The 24401-nt window shown below is 36.8% G+C and overlaps 1 protein-coding gene across 9 annotated transcripts in view; it reads right to left on the bottom strand.

Moving 5' to 3' along the window:
• Nucleotides 1-2421: 2421 nt before the first annotated feature.
• The window catches only part of Arhgef12 (Rho guanine nucleotide exchange factor 12), a 153479-nt gene continuing 131499 nt past the window's right edge, over nt 2422-24401 (bottom strand). For all 9 annotated transcript variants that reach the window (XM_087212538.1, XM_087212539.1, XM_087212541.1 and 6 more), the window contains 14 exons: nt 24120-24245; nt 22422-22536; nt 20794-20894; nt 17440-17517; nt 16083-16158; nt 15317-15484; nt 13912-13999; nt 13408-13494; nt 13191-13267; nt 12667-12894; nt 9744-10214; nt 8548-8864; nt 6983-7052; nt 2422-6368 (listed from right to left, as the gene is read on the bottom strand). In XM_087212538.1, the coding sequence (XP_087068664.1) occupies nt 6358-6368; nt 6983-7052; nt 8548-8864; nt 9744-10214; nt 12667-12894; nt 13191-13267; nt 13408-13494; nt 13912-13999; nt 15317-15484; nt 16083-16158; nt 17440-17517; nt 20794-20894; nt 22422-22536; nt 24120-24245 (2013 nt within the window). In that variant the 3' untranslated portion in view covers nt 2422-6357. The remainder of the gene's footprint in view (nt 6369-6982; nt 7053-8547; nt 8865-9743; nt 10215-12666; nt 12895-13190; nt 13268-13407; nt 13495-13911; nt 14000-15316; nt 15485-16082; nt 16159-17439; nt 17518-20793; nt 20895-22421; nt 22537-24119; nt 24246-24401) is intronic.

Below are 24401 nucleotides of genomic sequence, written 5' to 3'. Positions count from 1 at the left end.
TCATCAACAAAAGAATGGCTAAGGAAAATGTAGTATTCATATACAATGGAGTACTAAGCTGCCATAAAGAGATAAAGTTGAGGCATCCCTGGGTAAACAGATGCTACTTGAGAACATAATGTTAAGTGACATAAAGACATTCAAGCTCAAATATGGTGTAGTTTTTCTTATATGAGAAACACAAAAGAACCAAATAGAAGACAGATAAATAGGAAATAGGGCAAGTTCAAATACCTCTCCAAACTACAAATTCTGTTGTTTTAAAAATACTTCAATATATATGCTAATTGGTTTCATTTATACTACTAGTTTATCTTAGTTTGGTGAAAACTTTGTGTTATCTGTTTGTCCTTTTTAATTTTTTGTTTTTTTGTTTTTTTGAAACAAGGTCTCACTATGTAGTTCAGGCTGGCCTCAAACTCCCAGTGATCCTCCTGGGTGCTGGGATTATAGGTGTGCACCACCACACTGGGCCAAACGTTTTTTTTTTTTTTTTTTGGTAACAGTCTATTTGGTTCATGTCTTGTGTCTTAACTACTCTAAAGATAATAATACCTAATGTAAAAATTGTTATTCTCTTGTTATTTAATGATAAAATTTTGTTCTATTTTTCATAAAATAAAAATTTTAAAATCACTTCATTATATCATGTTCCTTCTTATATTTAAAATAATGATAGTTTTAAAATTCTCTGAACAGATACTTCTCCAAAAGTTTTATGATTACCAAGATGTACCCTAGTGTTTTTTTGTTTGTTTGTTTGTACCAGAGATCAAACTTAGGACCTTGTGCTTGCAAGGCAGGCTAATTAGTGTTTTTGATCAGTGTTTTCAGACAAGTCCAATCAAGTGATCATATGCACAGAAAAAGAGATCCCCTAAAACAAAATGCTTGTAAAAGCAGCTTTCTAAATAAGTCCAAAAACACCCTAAGCAATGAGGGAAAAGAGAGTGTTGCTTACCTTAAATAATCTCATACCAAGGTCCTCACCGACACTCACCTAATGATGTCTCACTGGTAATAACACATGGAAACAAACATATTCCTTGACAGATAAAATTGAGGGAGTGTTTTTAATTAGTCCCAAGAATGATCCTTGACATTACAGAAAAAAATGGAAAACATCTCTATCTAGGTATTTATCTGTAATGTTTTATGATAGTCATCAAGGTAACCTCAAATTTAATTGAAAAGCAACCTTTAGCTGCGCATGGTGGTGTATGTCTGTAATCACAGCACTCGGGCAGGCTGCGGCAAGAGGATCACAAGTAGGTCCCCAGCCAGCCTGGGCAACCTAGCAATTTAGTGAGATATCTCAAAATTTAAAAATTTTGTTGGAGATGTAGCTCAGTGTGGAGATGCTGGGTTCAATCCCCACTATCACAATAAAACAAGAACAAAAACCCAAAATAGCTATTTTTAAATATTTTCAAACATCAGGATAGACCCTGTTTTCTTTGAAGTCTATATTAAACCTTTGGTGAAATGGTCATCTGGCTTAAAGAGCGCAGTAGAAGTAGAAGCTACTGCTCATAGGCAAACAGTTTTATTTCCTCCATTGTATTAAAAGATGGCTATTTAAGAGCAAGTGGAAATGCTGTGAGCATTATTTGTTCTATCAGACATACATGCTATGTTTTTAAACAGAAGTAAGAATAAATTAAGTTTCTAATTTAAATTTCCAAGTGAGGGAAGATTACAAACATTTAACTTTTAAATATTCTTAATTTTTAAAATGTTTAAAAGACCATACAAAATAAAGCACTAAGCACTTTTTATTCATCTTAGCTGTGTCACATTTGTGTTCTGAATGCCTAAAAACTAAATTACTATCCCCAAAATAAGTCAAATTAAACCTATATTTCAAAATCAAAATATAGAAAACACCAAAAGTCATTGAGCCTTCTGAGTTTAAATAAAAGCACAAAAATGTTTGTATGTTAGGAAGCTCAGCACTGGGGACAGGGATGATAATAAAAATGCCGTATTTTTCATTTAGGGTAGTGGTAAACCAAAGTTATCTTCAAGTGAGCGATAAAAGCTAGCCCATTAATTCTACTAAATTATAAATTTAAAGATGATAAAAGGGTAAATTTTATGTCATATATATTTTACCCAAATTTTAAAAAGATATATGCCAAAACCCAATAGAGCGTACACTTTAAATGGATGCGCTGTTTTTTATCCTAATAAAATTGTTTTTAAAGAAACAGCAACAAAGTTGCCCTGCTTCTAATAAAATCCTAGCTGCTAACTTATTGAGGAGGTTCATATATTATCCAGCAAAGATACTCCAATAAGTGGGAAGATGTTCGAGTCACTGCCATTATGATTAGTTTTGAGCTACAAGCTCCTTGACTCTTCTAAAATAACTCGTATAAGACAATAAAAGTGCATACAAATAAATAGTCACATACTTGGTTCCTTTAAGCTTATTTAATATTTGAACTCTTATTTTCTATTTTCCCAACCCCCAGAAAACAGAAAGTTTTTAGATGACCAACATTTTGTTCCAGAAACATACAGCCTTATTAGGTAATTCATAAAAGAGCTATTTTACAAAGGTACATCTGGATAATTAGAACAATAGTCTTCTAGGTATTTCAAAATGTGATCAGTAAAAATACATGATTATTAATAAAGTTTTTTTAAAGATAGTTCCAGATTTTTTTTTAAAGTAATTTCTGTTAAAGAGTACATGATTGTATGATGAACGAGGAAAATAAAGTGTTCTAGTAGGAAGAGGCTTATTAAAAATAACCAACAGTGTGCACAGTACAGTTCCCATTTTTGAAGTACATCTGCTTAGCAGTTGGCACCTGGAAATGGCAGGGAGGCTTCCTTCTAGGAGGTACATTTTTTTCCTACTCATTTATTACCAAAACTCTCAGTTCCAGTGGTGACGGCATAAGGAATAAGACAACAGGAATCTTAAAATTAAAGATTAATTTTGCAGATCACTCTGAAAAGGTGGTAATGTCAGAAAAGCATGATTTACAAAACAAAAATTCTACTCTGGGGAGAGGGGACTAGCCCATAGGAAGCTGCTGTAAGTTCCTGCTAATTGTGTATTTTGAGGTCTTATGCACTAGTTCTCAGTGGTGTCTTCTATGACAAATAGGAAAGGAAACACTGACCAAAGCTCTAGTAGCTCCAAATAACACCACGTAGCAACTTCACAGAAGAGAGCTTTCAGTGTGAAATATGGATGCTACAGGTAATGCATCAAATTTACAAAATGTCAAAAAAGAGGAAAGTAAATGACAATTTGCAGGAAACGTAATTATTTTTTCATTTCTAAAAATTAGGGAAGGATCTTTTTCCTCTATCACAGTAGCTCCCTCTCCCTCCCTGAAACACAGTAAGAAACAAAAGCCCACTTTTTCAAAGGAGCCTTATTTTATAATAGTCATTAGAAGTAGTTTTGGGGGAAAGCCAAAAAGCTCACAAAACATACCTCCCATGCAATATAATAAATAGTTACAATTTAAGTTCTAAAAGCCAACATAACTAACAGTCCAAGTTAGCTGATTTTAAAGTCTATAAAATATATGGCTAGGATGATAATCTCGATTTTAAATTACAGCACTTTGGGGCTTTGCTGATTGCCTTGATTAAGTCTGTTCTCTGAAAAGGATGGAGACACTCCAAATGAAATTTGGCAATTAATAGCAAAGGAGCCATTAAGCCCGCAAGAGAGTTGAGTGTCACTGCAGGTCACTTCCGTAGCTAACACAGCTTTCTGGCTTTGGGAAGGCTCTTTTCCCCATTTCCCTGTATTCTTCAGCACAAGAGTAGAGTCTAACTTCTAGTCATATAACTTAAAACCACTTTGAGATGAGAACCAGTCTCACTCAAAGACAGGGAAAATATATAATTCCATCATCCTGAGAGGGAGAGAGGAGAATCTAGTGGATATGATTATAACAGCTAAAATGAAATGGAAGGCGTGGGAGCCCAAGTTGGGAAGAAGAAAGAAAAAAGCTAGGATAAGATAAAAGGAATGCTCAAAATGGTGTTTGTTTTGTTTTGTTTTTTGTTTTGAGAATTAATTTGTCTTGGGGCTTCATTTGAAAATCTAATTTGGAAGCATTAGAGTTATAGTCCAGGTATTTTTTCAGTTAGCTCTGTTAGTCCAAGGAGAGAAAAAGAAAAGTAATCACAAAGAACAAGATAATGGCTGAGCTGGAAGAGCAAACAAAACTTCATTCAGGTTTTTTGAGTGCTAGAGAATCATGCCGTCACCTTGCAGTATCTGAAGTTAAGAGGAAAATTTTATTATATTTACCTTTCTCCTATCTCCTGATAGTTTAGTGTCAAGTGGCTACAGGTATAACCCTTTTCCTTGAGAGTGACATTATTTCCAGCAGCACAATATAACCATTTGATTTCTACTTGCTTTTCCTAAGAGATACAGAAAATTCCAAATTCCAAGCTTCACTTATATATTAGCTTCTGCTTCTAAAAATTTAAATTCCATTCTGATTAAATTTGCTTGGTCTATGACTAGAAATATAATCCCAATTGATAGATGAGGTATGAAGATAAAAGTTGATCTACTTAACAACAGGTCAATTTTGAAGGACAGAAACAGGAATCTGGACACAAATAAGTGAGCTTGTTAAGTTGTAGTGGTGTTTATAAAGGTTGAGTATCTTTACCATTTGTAGTGAGGGAAAAACTTCCCTTTTGGGGTAGGGTTGGGGGGGACTGTCGGAAAGAATAAAATTACATCCTGACTACCCACAGAATTCAGCAGGCACTACTGAAAGATGTGAGCAATGGATGAACTCCTTGTTTATTAACAGAATTTACAGGTTGACAAATGATTTTGTTTTAGTTGGCAAAATACTTCAAAATCATTTACCTAATGCACAAAAATCAGACAGCTGATGTAACTGAAGGAGTTCTCAAGTTACAATTCTGATACATTTATCCTCTGTAGCTGCTGCCAAATACTGCTATTCATCCTAGAGCAGGCAGTTAGTTACCAACACTGTGCCTGCAGTATCCAGTGTATGTTCTGGTCTGCATTTCCTAAGGTCATTCATGGCCCAGTGTGAACAGAGCTGCAGTGGTGAAGTCAGAGGAAGTGCTTCTGGAGCTGGTGTAAGCAGTTCTGCCTCCTCCACCACATCTCTCTGTACTCTACCATTGGCTCTCCTTGTGACTCAAAGAGCCCTTTGGCACCATCAGTGCAAAAAATTAGAGTCAAACCTCCAGGTACTATTATTTTACTGGCCTTATAATCTGCAGTACCTGTGGCTAATGATAGCTGTGGTTCAACTCAGTAGTGATTCAGTTTAGATAACCTCCCCAAACTCTTTACCCATCCCATCTCACCCTTCCTTAGCAACCCCCACCACCACGGAAGCATTTCCTTTTGTTCGTTCTTACTTCCTGCTCAATCTGCAGGGATGGTTTTACACAAGTGCCAAAGTCTAATGTATAATATAAAAATGAAACAATACCATGAATAACAAATTTATAATCAAGAAAATAAACATTTGCTTTCTTTTCCCTCCGAAATCCCAACCCTTAACAGAAAAGACAATAGAAGAAAATACACCCATTTTCAAGTGCCTGCTATTTAGTACATTGAGGATTCTTGTTAATTGGGGGTGGATCCCAGCTACAGAGAAGTGCTTGCCTCAGGGTGGGAGGAAGTCCACCTACTCTCTGACCACCTTGGGCAGCATATACCTTGAGTCCACTGCACCTAAGGGCCACAGAGCACACCATGCTGTTAAGGTGACCCTCAGAAAAGCAGTGTACTGAGCAACAGAGGGCATGGCATAGACTTCCGTGAAGGCAAGATGTTTCTCCTTCCATACCCTTCTTGCTTCTTCAGTATCACCTCTCTACCAACCTCCTCAATACCCCATCCTGACCTCTGCTTCACGAGCAATTGATCCTTGGGTGTACTAAATACAAAACGCTAAAACTCTCACTACTTAAAACAAAACAAGGCAAATAAAAATTAAAATGTGCTTTCAAATATGGAATGAGTCAAATAAATACATCTGATTTTCTCTTTTTCTTACGTCTAAGTACAATTTCATATACTACACCCAAAGCTTTATACATTTGGTTTATTGTTCTGAATCAAAATGACTTTCCAACAATGAGGAGAGGAGAGTGAGGGAACGGACATTCCCTCACTGACAGACCAGTGCAGCTGCCAGACTGAAGAACTAGTCCTGCTCTGGGCACCTTGGGACATGGCTAATCCCTGGTGGTTTTCCAGCAGGTCCTCTAGCACACAATCTCTGCATCCACACTGGAGCCAGGATGTGGTTGATACAAGGCCGATGCTCAAAATCCAACAACCTGCAGTCACCTCCAGGGCACTCGGCTCTAACTTTTATCTGAGAAGAATAAAGATATATGCAAACTGAGTTAAGAATAAATGAACATGCAAAAGAAAAAAAACAAACCCAAACAATACCAACAACAAAATTCCAAAAAGAATGACTAAAATCTATGGGCGTGGTTACATGCTTGTTTTTGAATCAGAACAATGCCTCCAGAAGGTATCCAAGTTAATGAGTATGAACTGCGGCAGGACACACAGACTCGTCTGTAGTCAAGGGGAGGCACTGGCCTCATCATCAGGAGAAGCACGAAAGCATAGCAGGACCTGAGGAGGACCATTCCTCCTCATTGGGGAGTCATAGCAGCACCAGCACATCACACACTGAAGGTATGATTTGTCAAGCATCCTGATGCTTGTGCTCTTGAAAAGGTGAAGAGCAAGAGAGAAGAGAGGTAGCATGAGAACTGACAATTGCAGTTCTTCTGAGAGAAGGAAGAGCAGAGTCAGCAGACAAGAGCTTTTGCTTGATATATGATGTTTAGCAACACGCAGTTTTTAAAGACAGAAAAGAAATGGAATCTCAGAAGGTTTTCATTTTAAAGAATAATAAATCACTTTATTCAGTGTACTATTTGAGAAGGATGATTCTACCGCAATTCCACATACCTGAGTGCTTGTCTGTGAGGGCTGATCCTGCCAGCCTTTGGCAAAGAAGGGTGTAACTTTCCTCCACCTTCTGTAAAATAAAACCCATGGGCTTTTCATTTGGACAGGATAAGAAAAACAAACTGTTCAAAGTAGGAAAGAAGGCATTTTTATATTAGCGGTACATACACCCAAATTTCAACATTAATATTAATCATTAATAATATTGTTAATGTGGTGGGGGAGTAAATTTCCTTTTCCCATTTCTCCTTTGATCAAACAGCTTCAAACGTTCCCAGGTAAAAAAAGTATGTGGGAGGGGGCAGGAAAGGCGACTCTTCCCACCCAAGAGTCTCCCTGAACATGGCTTCACATCATGTGGCATAAGCTACATGAGAGCCAACCTGTCCACAATGCCTTTGCGCTACTTCATTCCATCAGCACAGGATGACATTACATGTTGCCATATGAAAATCTATTATACAGAGTTAAAAAAAAATTAAGGGTTAACAGTCTTTAGCTAAAAGTCTAAGAACACACTTTTAAACCTGTCCCTAAAGCCTTCCAACTAAATAATTTGATGAAAAACATATCAGCTCTGGCAGCTGTCTACTGAAGGCCAACTTTAGTAGGGTCCTTTTCTTCAAAATTGCCACACATGTCATTTTTGAAACAGTGACATCTTCCATTACTGTGGACAGCGAAGGGTTGAAAGGACCCTGAGCCTTTTGAGATTCTTGAGTCAGGTAAGAACATAATGAGCCAGGATATGAACCTGGTACAAAACAAGGATGTTGACTTTTAAAGAGAACAACAAATATAGAAAAGATTTGAATGTCTGCTGGACAAGAAAGTAACATTCCCGGAATCGTAAAGATATAATTGACCTTTTCTCTGTAAAAATAATTAGTTACCAGCTCCTGAGGGGAGGAAGGGAGGGAGGCTGTGGGTAATGAAGGAGGACATATAAAAGGCTTAATAAAGTGGGAAGGAGAAGGCTCTCCCTCTCCTCTCCTTTTCTTTTCTCCCGAATTTGTGTTGTTTTTCTTAATCCTCACCCCTCTCCTCAGGTACTGTTCCGTCTAGTGACGGCTGGCTCCATCACGTTACCAATTAAGTTTTTGGATTGCAGGAGCCCCTGAAGCCAATTTCTATCTGTCATGGCATCAAGGAAACTACTAGCATTACCTAATGAGTCATGGATTATTAACAGATTACAGCAAGACATAGCATTTCCCAGCCTAAATTCACAACTATTCAAACACTACCTAGGTTCAGCTTATTGTTTATGTCATCTGATGGCTGCCAGGCAACTTCCCCAAGTGTTTTTACATTCTTAAACTTAGAAACATACACAGACAGTTACAGAAGTACAACTTTTTCTCTGCTTGTGATATGTCATAAGATAAACAGTGTGCCTCTTAGCTTTTTATCTAAGCCTATTCATGAATAATGGTCAAAAAAACCCATAAGGATCTAAAACCTGGAAAAGTCTACTGGCATCAGCATTTCAGTCATTCCTTACTTTTGTTCTGCTAAATGTATTTCTTATGGTTAAATCCTATGGATTCTTAAGTGTGAGGTACCTTCAAGTGTTCCAGGTCAGCCTCTATCTTATGAATGTACTCCATGATCTGGCTTTGTGAATCTGTACAAGAGGAGGGACTCTGGATCTCAAAACAGGAATCCTCCATAGCTCCCCAGCGCCGCTGAACCAGGAATTCTGGGGTGAATGGTGAACCTGCCCCATCGGAATGAGCACTCTGGGGAGAATGTTGTTGCTGGTAGGTGGAGTCCATAGAGGAGATGCCTGTCACAGGCTGCAGGGTAAATGAGGAAGCAACCTCCTCATCTGTGGAGCTCTCCTGCACTGTGTCATAGCCATCAAGGATCAAGCAATTTCCTATTGATGAAGACAGAATGCTTTGATGAGATGAGCACTGATATCAGGAAATCAAAAACTAAGCTTATATGCTGAAAACTGGAAAGCTATTAAAAAGAGGGAAAATTCAATTACTCTAAAGTTTTGTATCTGTCAGAATTTTCTCACTTCAGATTAAAGCTAAATTGGGTAAACTTCCATGGTAACTCCTGAATAAGTTCATATTAGTAAGCATTTCAAAAGTTTAAAGCTGAAAATTAGAAAGTCCCTATGTGATCTTGCCACCACTCACTTCCCTACCAATCACCTCTCTTACCTGGCTTCCTCCCACTCTCTCCCCACACTACATTCCCTAACCACAAAGAGCTTGCTCCTGATATGCAGCCTGCCCACTGCTCCCAGCCATCCACAGGGATCTCTGCTCAGCAGAGGTCCTCTTCCCTGAAATCCCTCACTGCTCTCATTGCTCTCTGCCCCTGTACTCTCACTTGTTTTCTTCCTAATACTGACATCTGTTTTTCTTTTTTTTTGTTTTGTTTTCTTTTGGTACTGGGGACTGAACTCAGGATCCCGTGCTTGTAAGGCAGGTGCGTCGCCACTGAGCTAAACCCCTGACCCTGTTTGTTTTCTTACCATTACTCTTTCCCCTGAGAGTAGTTACAGTTCTTGAGAATTGGGGACTTTTCTGCATTTTATCCAATTCTCTATCTCCCAGACTTTAGGATGAGGTCTGGTATACAGTAGATTCAGTAATTTATTGTATGAAGGAATAAATTAATAGTACATACACAGAGACACACACAAACACAAATGATGCTTGGATACTGAAACAATATTCATCCCTGCATACAGAACAGTTAACAATGATCAAAATAAACGTTTAAATGTAAAGAAACTTGCCTGAGATGTGTAAATTAACATCCTTCTCTTCCTTTTTAACGGCTCCATCACCTTCTGATGGATTATCATCACTATGTGCTTCACGGGCATCAAAAAAGTGCTCTCCACTCTCATCAAGACCCCCTTCTGGCTCTGTGGTAGACATCTCTGGGGTCAGAATCATGTGGTCCATTACTAAAATGTTACTTGCCTGGCTATCTTGGGATGCCAGTACCACTGAATCCCGTGGAGCAGACGATTCAGTTGAAGTCCGTGAACTGTAACAACTTGCAGTGTCACCAGTTCCAGTTCTAAAGGGCATCTGTCCTTCAGCAGAATGACAGGCCTTAGTATTTTCAGAGTTCTGAATTCCACTGTCAGCCTGTGCCTCTTGAGAGCCTATCCTATATCTAGGGAAACGCTGCCAGTCTTCCTGATTGCTCTTCTCAGCCAAACCCAGCTGTTGTACCAGTAATTGCTTCAACAAACCCACTAACAAGTTAGGGGAGGGAATGAAGAAAAAAAAGCAGAGAAAAAGACAAAAGAAAGGCACATTCAGATTGCTAAGATTATATTACCTGAGTTGCCAATCATCTCTAAAATTAAGTACCTTTTAACAACATAACCAAAATATTAATCTTTCACCTTTATCTTTTTCCAGTAGGAACTGAACCCAGGGCCTCACACAGGCTAGGCAAGCACTATAGCACTGAACTACATCCCTAGTCCCAAAATATTCATCTTATACAATCATTTGTTTTGAAAAATGAAATAAAGTGCCATCTTCTAGAGAAGACTTAGCACTAAACTAGAGTTGACAAGAATTAAGCACCCTAAGTAGGTAAGTGCTTCTCTGTTTAGAATCCCAAATACCAATATCATGCCTATATTTAATTTTCTATGTAACTGAAGTAACACTCTAAAGGGATGTAAGGACGCTAAAAGGTTGTGTTAGGCTAGACAAAAAAGCTAAATGTTCTGCTTTTTCTAGAAGCAAACACTATAGGTATTGGCATTTCCCCACATTTTTATTAGGCATATAGAATACTTACTTTATCATTTATAGTAACTCAAGAATCTCCTAAAATGGTGGAGGAAATAAAATTGCCTTGTAATAAAATTTAATTCCAGTGATTGGTGTTTTATATATATATATATATTATATTATATATATAATTGCAAAAAATAAGAAGTTCATCAGTATTTTAAAAAATAACCATCTTACTAGTGGGACAGCTTCTTTAGCTTGTTGAAAATAAGAACCAGTTAAACTTTGAATGGGCTAAGTTTATATTGAGGTCACTCATACAGTGATAGAGCTTTAGGATAATATTAGTCAAATCATCAGAAATCACTAAAACTATTAATTCAGGAGAATCTAGTTAAGTAACAACTCCTTAATATCATCCTGGGCTGCATCTGTAACTTATATTTCTTTAGGTAAACAGTTTCCACACAGGTCTGAGTGTCTGACCCTCTGTGTTTCTGTTCTACATTCACTTCCAGAGAGATGCCATGAATTCTTAGGACTTTAGCACTCAAATCTTTCTTCCTAATCTCACCAGTCCTAAAATTCCAACTTTCTGCTATTTACTTCCTCTTGAATGGTTTGTCTCTCATTATCTTAATCTTGACATGTTTTAAAACGGAAGGTAGCAGAGGCAGCAGTGGTCCATTCTGACTCTTACTTCCAACAAGAACACTGAAATTATCTCTAGATATTTCTTTTCCTTTGCCCTCATATCCAAATAAGTCAACTGTTCTAAATATGTGATGACTCCTCTCTTGACTCTAAACTCATTCTAGTTCAAACCCTTTCAATCTTGAACCCAGACCAGTATAATAGCTCACACTGAATAAGTGCACTACTCCAACCCTCTTTCCATTGAAATCCTTGTGCCATTCTCAACTAATCTTTTCCATTAGTCATACTCTAGCTTTAAAACCTCTAGTGGTTTTCTATAGACGGAGCAACTGGTTTCAGACTTTTCCCTACTTCATTACTCCTGAGAGATATGCTAGCCTCCAACTGTGACAGTGATTCTCAACTAGGCTGGAGGGGGAGGAGGCAACTATGGGGGTGTGTGGGGTGTGTGTGTGTGTGTGTGTGTGTGGTGAGCTCTGGCAGAGAATATTATAATCTCTGAAAGAGAGCTAGAAGGACATATGTAGTTTTGAAAAAGCTCTTATGTGACATGTATCCTTAAAGTACAGAGCCCACAGTCTGGTATCCAAAGTTCACAACAGCTGGGCTAAACAATACATCTTCCATCTTTCCAACTTTATCTCCCACACTCCTTTTACTTATAGCATTTACCACAGCCTCACTGCTTCCTGAACACCTTTACATTTTCTGTCTGTCTTTTTGGTTCTACCATTATTCTTGTCTAAATGGCTTCTATTCTTCCACAAATCTGTTTGAATCTTACCCATTCTTTAAGATAATAATTGGGCCAGGGATTTAGCTCAGTGACACCGTGCCTGCCTCGCAAGCACAAGGTCCTGAGTTCAATCCCTGGTACCAAAAAAAAAAGATAATCACATCTCTCTTGTTCCCTAATGCTTCCCTTCTCTGGTCACCCCAAACCAAATCAATTTTGACATATCTGCAATACTGTCTCAAAGGTGGGGGTGGGACGGGTAGGGGTTTCTGACATCTTCCCCAATAGAATATAAATTTCTTGATGGGAAAAGTTACAGCTTACACTTCTTTAGATTCTTCCAAATGACTCTTCAGTATATTACACAACTCTTGAATGCCAAACGTGGTGGCACATGCCTATTATCCCAGCACTTGGGAGGCTAAGGCAACAGGATCATGATGAGTTCCAGGCCAGCCTGGGCTACATAGTCAGTTCAAGACCAACCTGAACAACTACACAGTGCAATTCTGTCTCAAAAGAAAAAAAAAAAGTATCCATAATCAGTTATGAATGAAACTTACAATTCCTTAGTGCATTCAATGCCCACCGTTCTTCTGACACAGGCAAGTGGGGATCTGGGATTGTGATCTGATAGTTTTCTCCACCTTCCTTCCCATCTGCATGCTGTTCTTTTGCAAACTGTCTCTCCGCCACAAAGAGATCATCAGCCTCTGATTTTTCAGAGGTACTCAGTGAATGAGTCTGAGGTTTTGATGATATTAAGGGAGATTCTAATCCCAAATCTCTGTCTATTCAGTGGAACAGAAAAGGCAGAATAAAAATCTTAATAAAACTTTAAACTTTTCACATGAACATTCAGAAAATACTTGGAAAATAATAACCACCCAAGCTACAGAGATCATCTTTAAGCAAAACACACAACACATAGGGTAGTGTTCCACTGCCACAGAGAAGGCTCCAAAACAGTTTCTTAAATTGTATAGCTGATGCCAAAAGCCGCATACACCAAAAATTTCAAAGTTACTTTGCATTTTAGTAGATAATAGACTACATTCTTCCAGGAAACCTTATCTTTGAAGTTTACCTGGACTCTGTAGATTAGTGACTGAAATCCCATGATGCTCCACTTTTAATTTTGGAGGTTCTTCATCATTGTCTCCTCTATAGAAGAAAAAAAATCTTTGAGCTTCACAACATGTCCAAACATTGTTACAACCAAACAGAAAAATGATCAATTTCTTTTCTGACCAAAAACAATTCTATTACACAACACTCCTATTATGACACAAAAGAACACTCACTCGCAAGGTGGTGACTGTAAAGGAATAACTGGCTTTGTAGACTGCTCCTTTACTGACGTAGCCATTTGACAGATAAGATCCTGCCAGCTTCAGGACGTTTGAAAGGAATCCAAAATACAAAACAAAAAGGAAAAAAGAAATACCATTTAAATACACTTAGAAAGCAAAAATAAAAAAAATATTTCTCCTAGAATTGCCAAAATAAGACTAGGCAGAGATTCTAAAGAAAAACCTAACAACATTATAGATACACTGCCAGTTAAAAAAATTCACTTGACCCTTCTGAGAATCTTTTCTTTAGAAAATTTCTTCTGCTAGAACAAAATAAAAGATTTCAATCTAAAAAGGTAAACGTTCTTAGGGGACTATCGCTAAAAGGATAAGAAGTACTTGGTCAGTACACAGCTTTTGGTTTTCAGAGTCTTATAAAACAAAGTTAAATTTGTGTAATACTACACATGGGATAATAAAAACATTAATGACAGCAAGGTAGCTAATACATACACAGTCTTTTCAGAAACTGTCTGTGCCACCAGTTCATAAATCTGGGCTCCATTGTCTGACATCGAGATGACGAATAAAGCTTTGTTATCTGAAAAAAAAAAAAAAAAAGACAAAATTTATTCTAGCACTCTGATCTGGAGAGGTCATGAGTGTTATTTCTAGGGTCTTAGTAATATTCTGCATCTTAATTCAGATAAAGCTTCCATAAGTTTACTTCCTAAAAATTCATCAAGCTGTATATTTAAATGTTGTATCATTTACTGTATGTTATACTATATATCTTATACTTCAATAAAACAAAGATGATAAAAAGTAATACTACACTCAGAGTAGATTAGAAACAAGATGTCAAAGTACAAGACATTGAACTGGGTGCTATTACTCCTTTATATCTATTTTGAACTGTCCTTCTGCTAAACTGGTAGTTAATAATTTTCAATGATTAATGGAGAAAAAAGATCACAAATATATTTTGCCATTATGAAATTAACAAGGTTTAAAAGGGATCTCATTGTGGTACAGTTAAAATATAACTTGCCAATTTAAACTAATGTTGAAAAATCCAAACCCCACCTCTTCAGTTTTCATTTTTTCCCCCTCACCAAATCAAAAAACACATTTCTCTAATCAAAGACTTCTTTTTTTTTTTTTTTTTCTACCAGAGATCAAACTCCGGTCCTGGCACTTGCGCAGCAGGTGGCGAAACCACTGAGCTAAATCCCCGGCCCAATCAAAGACTTCTTGTGGGAATTACTTCCCAATTCTCTGTCTTCACTGGTATCTATTAATGATTTGAACATGTAATAGAGCCCAAAATAACTGCACAAACTTTCAAATGCAGAAAATGACTCAGAGAATTGAGGCATCTTAAATAATGTGGAGGGCTGGGGATTTAGCTCAATGGTTCCACTGCCTGCTTCGCAAGCGCAAGGACCCAAGTTCGATTCCCGGTACAAAAAAGAAAAATAATGTGGAGGTATAGATTCTTTTTTTTTTTGGTACCAGGGATTGAACTCAGGTCCTCGTGTTTGTGCAGCAGGTGGCGAAACCACTGAGCTAAATCCCCGGCCTGAGGTATAGATTCTTAATTCACTTTTTTTCCCCATGTTTTATTTCCTGTTGCTTTTTCTTCTAAAGACAAGGTCTCACTATATAGTACAGGCTGGCCTGGAACTTGCTATGTCACCTAGGGTGGCTTCTTGTCTCAGTCTCTCAAATGCTGGGATTACAAGCGTGTGCTACCACACCTGGCTTCTTAATTCATTTTAATAAACTTCACTTAATTTACCTAACTATATAAAAGTAACAAAACTCTATACCAGTTGTGCTATATAAGTAACACTGACTATCTCGTGCAGCTTTACAGTGAATCTGAAGGTCAGCATCCTCCAGTGGACATACTTACCTGTTGCCACTTGTCGAACCAACACAGTATTCAACTTAATGACAGGACTAAATGTGTGTTTGCTATCAGCTGTAGATGCCAGAATCTTACTATGGCACCTTAACACCAGTTTATCATCCTGCTTTTGTAACAGTACAAGAATGTCTTCCAGCAGTAATGTATACAGATCTAGAAATAAAAGTGCACAAAAGGTGGGAAGTACAGAAGTTGAGATATATTTAATACACTTTAAAACAATTTGACAGAGAAATTTAACTTCTGCTAAATCTAATCATTTAAAAACTGAGGGCCAGGGATTTAGCTCAGAGGTGCCCCGCCTGCCTTGAAAGTGCAAGGTCCTGAGTTCGATCCCTGGTACAAAAAAAAAACAAACCCTGGTTTCATTCATTTTTATTGTATTTCACCAAAGCAATCAGTCTGTGACCAATAAAAATTAAAAACAATGATCACTCACCACAGATGATTGAGAGTTACTGGCTTAAAGAAAACTTATTACAAAGACTCATTAAACTTTAAGAATGATAGAAAAATCTGATTCATGACAAAGTTTTCTGCTGCATTCCTAAATAAATACTTAACACACTTTACATAATACAAAATAATGCAAGTAGATTTTCTATTATTATCTAAACAACACAAAGTAGCACTGCTAACTACTGTACTGCAAACTGTGTGGTTCTTTCTTTTTCCCTTTGTCAAAAAGGAACTTTTCTATTTTTTCCCTTTCTCCACTCTCCCTAAAACCTAACAGACAAATCAGACTTACCAATAGTTTTGTCTCTATTCACCTTCCAAACCAACGGCCCTTCATGAATCATCTTCCTTTTTGTTAAATCCAAATTCTACCAAACAGAATTACATACAAATTATTTACAAGCACTCAGTGAGATGATTTTTCATACAATTTGATCTCTTTTCAAAACATTCTTGATATAAAAGATACATTTACATTCAATTGTTATTGCAATCTGTTTTGAAAGGTAATAAAATAACCTACAGAAAATCTTTTTTAAAGAACAAGCTTCCTGCAGAAAAACATTCAGGAGTCTCATCTTCCAAATCTCACTCTAAATAGATGGTAACATCTTATGAAAATGAAGTTACAAACACTCAGCCACTACACTCCCAACCCATGCCTTAGGATGAGGAAGGTGCATGATGTACAGCCTTGTCTGTAAGAGGCTTCTGCAGCCTATAGTTTATTCTAAAGGAAGCTGTAGAGAACAGCATTCAACATGAAAAGACCAATGCTTACTCTAAATGTCAACAAATTATTAGTAAGAAAATCTTTTTTTTTTAAAGCATAAGGAGCACTAGGAAAATCTCAGTCTTTGGAAGTTAATATGATAAATTCATTAAAATGCTTTTTCCTCACTGGTATCTGAGGATTGAACACAGCACCTTCACCTTGAGCTCCATCTCCAGCACATTTTTGTCTATTTTGAGATAGAGTCTTGCTAAGTCACTAAGTTGCCCAGGCTGGACTTGAACATTTGATCTTCCTGCCATAAGCTAATGATATAGGCATGCACCTCCATGGCCAGCTGTTTAGCGTGCTTTTTGACAAACTTGTATATGACACAGAAATCTACTTCAAAAAGTCATCAAATAAATCTGCCAAAACGACTACCTAATAAAATGGTATAAGAAACTTAAAATACTAAAAAGTTTATGATATAAAAGCCCAGGTACAAGAAATGGCAATTAGTAAATATTTTACCATCATGTTTTTACTCTCATATTTTACTATTAATATTTTACTTGTAATAGTTTCAACGTTTTATGCTTTTCAAGAGCTATGGGGAAAAAGAATTATTTTACTTTATTCAACAATATGGAAAATTCCGGTAGTAGATAAGCAAACACAGTAAAATTAAATTTACTAATGACTAGTGTTTCTCAGTTTCCTGACAGTTGCTGTCACAAAATATTCCTCTAACAAAAGACAAAAGTAACCATCATACAGATCAGGTATATAAAATCAGATTAAAATCATAAATATAGGTAATATATGTTACAGAACTCCTTCAGATGATGGATATTCCCATGGAGATGTTAATTACCTGCAGGGTCTTTAGTACATTTTATTTTATTTTTTAAATTATGATTAGACCATCTCTCACCCTGAGCTCTTCAACATTTGGGTACTCTGACAACTTCAGATTGGAGGTATCAAGGCGACGCTGATAATCTTCTAAGCGCTAAAAAGTAGACAAAATAGAACCATGGTTACTGCTTTGGGCATCATTTACTTCTCTGTTTCTGAATTGATGGACATTTTAAAATCTGCATTTTACTAAGCTTGCTGAGATACTCAGCATGACTGATAATTCACATTTTCTTAAACACCTTTCCCTTCGCTATGGTGATATTACACTCTTAGTTTTCTTCCTCTTTGTCCCTTCTCAATCCTCTTTTCAAACTCTGACTCCTCACTAGCTTATATTTATTTTCTAAATATGTAAATCATTTGCACAGTACAAAATTCAGAAGGTAATATAAAGCATACAATAAAGTCTCCTTCCAATTTTCTCTACAGAAGGAATCACTAAGATCCATTTCTTGAGTAGCCTTTGAGAAAAATCCTATGCAAATAGAATGTACCCATATTCAAGTACACTGATCTCTATGTATGTTGAAAAGTGTTGAGAAGGATATATACATCCTTTCCAAAAACTTGGCATAGCACTATCCATTCCTCATCTAAATGGTAGATCAATATGCTCACATACATATTCCTCTGTGTGTGTGTGTGTGTGTGTGTGTGTGTGTGTGTGTGACTTATCAGTGTATCTTGGAGACTGTTCCACATTACGATATTCAGAGAGATGTCTGATTTTTTTCCAACAACTACACAGTATTTAACTGTGAATGAACTATAATTTATTTAACTACATCTTAGTGATAGACAAATTGGTTAATTCCAAACTTCTCCAATAACTACTCTGTACTAAGATTGCCTGTACACTTGTGTAGATATAATTGTAGAATAAATTTCTAGAAGAACTGTTACATTGAATGTATATATGTATATATGTTTAGTACATTCTTCCTAAACATCATAAAAGTTTGAATATGTGTAACGAATACCTATTAGGATATATCCACCACATACATTTTGTTATATCTAATTACATATCTACCCATCTATATATCCTTCTATCTACCCAAACACCATCTTATTTTTTGAATATATTTCAAAATAAATCATAGACTTAAGTACAGTTTAACTCTAAACACTGCAACATGCACATCATTAACAAGAGTTCAATATTTGTTTATAGTTCTTTTTAAATGTAAAATTCACATACTGTGAATATATACTTTCGGGGGGTGGGGTACTTGGGATCAAACTCAGTACCTTACGCTTGCAAGGCAGGTGATGGAACCACTGAGCTAAGTCCCCAGCCCTTGAAATATATACTTTTAAAAGTCTATCTTTCCACATATCTGGACATAATGCATATGCCCTTGTAACTCAAACTTCTATCAAGATAGGAAATATTACCGGAACACCCCAGAATATGTTATACTTCTTCCCAGTTAATCTCTACTCCCACATCTCCAGGGGCAACCATTTTTCTAATTTTTTTCTACCACAGATTAGTTTAGCCTCCTAGAAATTCATATAAATAGAATTATATGTATTATTTTGTGTCTGGTTTCTTTCACTCAGCATATTAGTGAGAGTCATTCCTTTTGATCACTAGTAGTATTCTATTTTATGACAATATCACAGTTGGTTTATCTACTTTCCTGCTGATGAATTCTTGGGCTGTTTCCAGGTTTTGCCTGTTATGAATAAAGCTGTCATAAACACTCTTGTATAAGTCTGTTTGTGGGCATAAATCTTCATTTCTCTTGAGTAAAATCACTACAAACAGAATTGCTAGGTCAAAAGGTAGAAGTAGCGGCAGGTACATTTTAATTTAAACCTTGCCAAATTTCTCTCTGGGGTTATATCATTTTACACTCCAAATAATACATTTCAAAGTAACTTTTTTTCTACAGCCTCCCTAACAGTCATCATCATAATCAGTTCCTAAGAAACTACACTCACTGTCCATGTATTCAATTAGCCTCTTTATATGTTTACAATTCTTCTTGTTGCTATTTTTGTTGTTGTTGTTTTTCCCCCGGTACTGGGGATTGAACTCAGGACCTTGCACTTGTCAGGAAGACGTGATGCCACTGAGCTAAATCCCTGACCCATTTGTTTTTGGTTTTTTTTGAGACAAGGTCTCACTATGTAGTTCAGGCTGGTCTTGAACTCACTATGTAGTTCAGGCTGGCCTTGAACTCACAGTGATCCTCCTGCCTCAGCCTCCCCAGTGCCAGGATTACAGGCATGCACCACCATGCCCAGTCATAATCTTAAACTTCTATCTTCAGCATAGTCCTCTTGGAGGTGGACCCATATAGCTAACTGCTTACTGCACATCTCCACCTGAAATCCCAAACATCTTCCCCACAAGTCAGAGACTTCTCCTGTCCAACCACATACGAAAGCCAGAAAGCTGGGGCTTTATTCTTGATATCACTTCTCAAATACTTCTCTGAGCCAGTCACCAAGTCCTGCTAATTTTACCTCCTGAATACTTCTCCAGTTTTTGCCATTCTCTACACTACTTGTCCTGCTAACAGACTCATGACTGGGCTCTCCCATGCACTATCTTCCCCCTTCAATCCACTCTCCCTAGAACAGTGTAAGTGCTATAGTGAACATCTTCAATATCTATAACCAATTCCTACTGCCCTTAGACTAAAAATCAGTCTTTAACGTGGTGTAAAGCACCTTGTATAATTTGGTTCTAACCTATCTTACCTGTTTTTATGACACTCTCAAGACTTTATAAGTGCATTCCACTCTTACCTTTCAGTTACTCAAACAGACCATGCTTCTTTTGCATACAAGGACTTTTGTACATCGTGGGTCCTCTACCTCTGTGTTACCCCCTTCCACACAGTTTAGGTTCATTTCTACTCATCTTCTGGAGCATGCCTCAAATGTCAATTCTTGAAGGAAGTTTTTCTGATTACCATGACTTAACATCCCCAAACGCAGCGAGGCCCTCTAGTTAGATACTTAACAGTATCTCAGAATTCTCCTTCATGGTAGTTATCACAACTGATAGGAAACACCTGCACTATACTCTGTTAAATGCCTTTCTATCCTGCTAGAAAACAAGCTCAGTGTGGACACTGTGCTCATTTCTTCAACCACTCTATATAGCACATAGCGTATGTTGTACAAATATCTGTTGAATCAAACAAGCATCTACAGATACTCAAAACAGTCAAATACAATTCTGATATTCTATCACAAACTTATCTAGACTCATGTACTACGTGATCAGCTAACAAATGCCCGGCCCACTGATTATGTAATGATCACTTCAATTATTATTTCAGATTCCAGGTACTACTAACTTAATATTCTCAATGCCATCCTGTACCTTCTTGCTTTCCCCTTTTACCTGCTTGTTTTCTGCTTCCTTGACAGCCTGATTGACATAGTTTAATATCTGACGACAGTGATCTGCAGCTTTCTTCACCTTCTCCCTTTCTGTTGGCCATTCTAAGGGAAAGAAACCCAAAATGTAAGGTGAGAAAATTAGAAAATAAAAATATAAATATAATTATGAGATTTCATTTTATTTCAACATTTTTCAGTACATACCCTAAATATTTTCATATCAGTTAAAACCTAGGGCAGAGTCTCAACTCAGGAAGTCTTTGGACAATTGAGACTTTCATGACTCGTGCTTCCCCCAAAATAAGACCTAACCAGAGATCAAAAATGTGAGTCCCAATCAGCCTATCCTTGCCTTACCTGCCATTACAGAGTACGCATCAAGCAATGGAATAGTGAGGCATAACCTGCATGGCACTGGCCATCACCATGGTGATAATCAGCTATTAATTACAGCTGAAGTTTATTTTCCAGTTAGGTCTTATTTTCAGGGAAACACAGCAGTACTTTAAAACAAAAATTCTCATCTTTAAAAAGAAACTGTAGCATAGAATCCTAAATCCAGGAATGATGCTTGACAGAACATAGTGGGGTCACAGTATTATACATTCCAAGAGGCAGGTCTTATTCACTGTATAAACTATACAAGTGGGGCTTTTTTGTTTCTGGAATTTCACAGTATAGAGCTGATGTGATTATGTCCAGTGGACCTGTTAAGCAATATTTTTTGAGTAACTCAATTACAAAATTACAAAATAAGTTTCTTTGAGGTTGTATCAAACAAAGAAAACAGATTATAACATTTGTATCATTAAGAGAAGATGAAGTTCACCAAAATATGTTGAAGCTTTATCATTTCTATAGTCTAAAGAAATCAGAACCAGAATACCCCAAATTATAATCCAGTGTAAAAAACAGTGCAGCTATAATGAACAAATTAAAGAATAAAAATTAACATCTGTAAATGTAAAACTACTTATTTTGCCAGATGCTGTAATTTTAAATTGCCAAGTGATACACTCAAATTCTCAAGCATAAGAAACAGCAGTTTGGTTTAATAAGAAGTACAAGATCCTAAAGCTCAACTGAGAAACTCAGATTCATCTCATGTTTCAAAACAGGAGAGCTGGAATTATAAATACACTGGTCCACTTAATGAGGGTATACATATAAGTACAAAATATCTCTTCAACCCAATATTACCTTTCTTCAAAGAAAAAAATATATGCTAGAGCAAGCTTTTTCTACAAAAGGTCAAATAATAACTATTTTACACTTTGCAGCCTAAATGGCTTCTGTTGTAACTACTCAACTCTGCCATTGTCAAAAGTAGTCAGAGATAATATATAAATAGATAAACAAAGCCGTATTCTAATAAAACTTTATTTACAAAAACAGGCAGTACGTGATTTGGCCCATGATCTAGTTTGCCAAACTGTGTTAGAGCTACCAATGGCGTGTATTAAATCAAACAGGCTGAAGGATACTAGATTTTATCTTGTTTGAAAATTTTGCCACAGTAATTGTAAATCCAATTCCGGGCACCAACATGCTGGGATAGACTAGTCAGCAGGACCTACTATGGGTTTGGTGTTTGTTTCTAGCTTTTTTATTTCAGTGAGAATGTTATACCTGTGTATTTGGCAATATTATCCAAGAGAAGTGGGTACTTAGTAAGTCTCTGCATTTGAGTGGGAATGATATCTTTCAGCTGAAGACGACGACACAATGGATTACTCTCAGCATCCTGAAATTAAAGTGCAGTAAGTGAACCTGTAGTTCTTTTTAAGACAGTAATTATCTAACCTGTACCACATAGTCAATTCTTTTAAAATACCAAGACATTTCTTTGAACACAATACTTCTGCTTTCCTTTTTAATCAAATATTAGAGGAAGGCAGCCTTTAACAATAAATCAATGGTTTCTCCTATCTTTTAAACAAAGACAGAGCATCCATAATCAATTCTAACTGCTTTTTTGTGTGTTATTTGCTTTTTTTGTGCTTTATCTTCATCTATTCAGAAAATCTAGGCATATTTTCCTGATTGGCATGCCCACCAACAGTTACCTAATTCTTTACATGCCATTGCAAGTAGACACAATGGCTCACCAGTCTAGATATGCCAGCTTATCTGTATCAGACGTCTCCAAACTTTACAGTCACATTCCAGTTAGTTGCAGGCCAGGCTCTCATAACTATTCAACTCTGCTGTTTTAGCTCAAAAATAGCCATAGACAATCCATACATGAATGAACATGGCTGTTTACTAAAAACAAAACAAAACAAAGCAAAGCAAAGAAACCCTCTAAGATGGCCTCTGAGATTCCCATCTTCTGGCGTGCACATCCTATATAATCCCATATACTTGAGTGTGGCTGAAATCTTCGAATACGAGAGGATGATAGGAAATCCTTCCTATGATTAGTTTATCACCAGCTGACTTTAAGTTAACCAAAAAAGCAGACTATCCTGGGTAGGCTTGACTTTCAGAGCAGCCTTTAAAAGAAAGAATCTGGGTCAGTGAGATGCATTCCTGCTGGCCAAGAATAAAGCAAACAGCTACCTGTAAACTGCTTAAGGGGGCACAGAGATGAGGGCATTCCCTAGGAGCCAAGACTGGTTCCTCAACAACTAGCAGGAAGCTGGGGCCCTGAGTTATGTATTTACAAGGAAATTAATTCTAATAACAACCCAGCAGCTTAGAAGAGGACCGAAGTCTCAGATGAGAATTGCAACTGTAGCTGACACTGTGATTTAAGCCCAGAAAAACCCTGAAGAGAGGATCTAGCTAAACTGTAGTCATACTCCTCAACCACAAAAGCTTGCAATGATAAATTTACATTAAGTGGCCACATTATAACAATTTCTTATACAATGACAGAAAATGAATACACTTTGTTCCAGTAAAATTTTTATTTACAAAAAAAGGCAACAAGGTGTGACCTATGGACCACGTTCACAGACTTTCACTTATACCAATATATACTCCTACCCCAATGAGTATGACTGCTGTTATAATCTTCCCTGGGCTTGATATATATCTATTCTCTATGCATTAACAATACCCTTTTAATGGTATGGTGCATTTCCTGATAAAACTTCCATGGCAATGTGATATCCATGTCAAGTATTTTAATAAAGATGCGTATTTTTTTATAATTCATCATTCCAAAATCATCTTTATGCCTTCCAGTAATTTAAGAGATACTGTATGGCTTTTTAAAGTAATTTAATGTAAACCTTATAAAAGACATTCTATGTCAAAATTTAAGTCATTCTATAATTGACAAAAAATCTTGTTATTTTCTCTTTTATGTGACTCACTCACTTGCACAAAAGTCTGGAATCGAGAATCCTTTTTCTGACGAGACTTGATCATTTCCAGGGCAAAAGGTTGGTTACTGCAAAACGTAGCAGCAGCATGTTTCAACTTCTCCTCTCCTGGTCCACTGAACTGTGCCAAGAATGCAAAAGAAAACAATACAGGAAAGACTGAATTTAAATAGAAGGCTGAGCAAAATGTGAGACAAACACAATCCTTTCACTATTCCAGGAAGTATTCTCAAGCGACAAAAAATAGAGAGCTGTATATTCAGGTAGAGTAGTAATG

This window comes from Heterocephalus glaber, unplaced genomic scaffold, assembly GCF_053883595.1.
Source record: "Heterocephalus glaber isolate CG9 unplaced genomic scaffold, H.glaber_assembly_v1.0 deba00001429, whole genome shotgun sequence".
Classification (NCBI taxonomy): domain Eukaryota; kingdom Metazoa; phylum Chordata; class Mammalia; order Rodentia; family Bathyergidae; genus Heterocephalus; species Heterocephalus glaber.
Note: the sequence above shows the minus strand (reverse complement) of the source record. Positions and strands in the feature narration are given on the sequence as shown.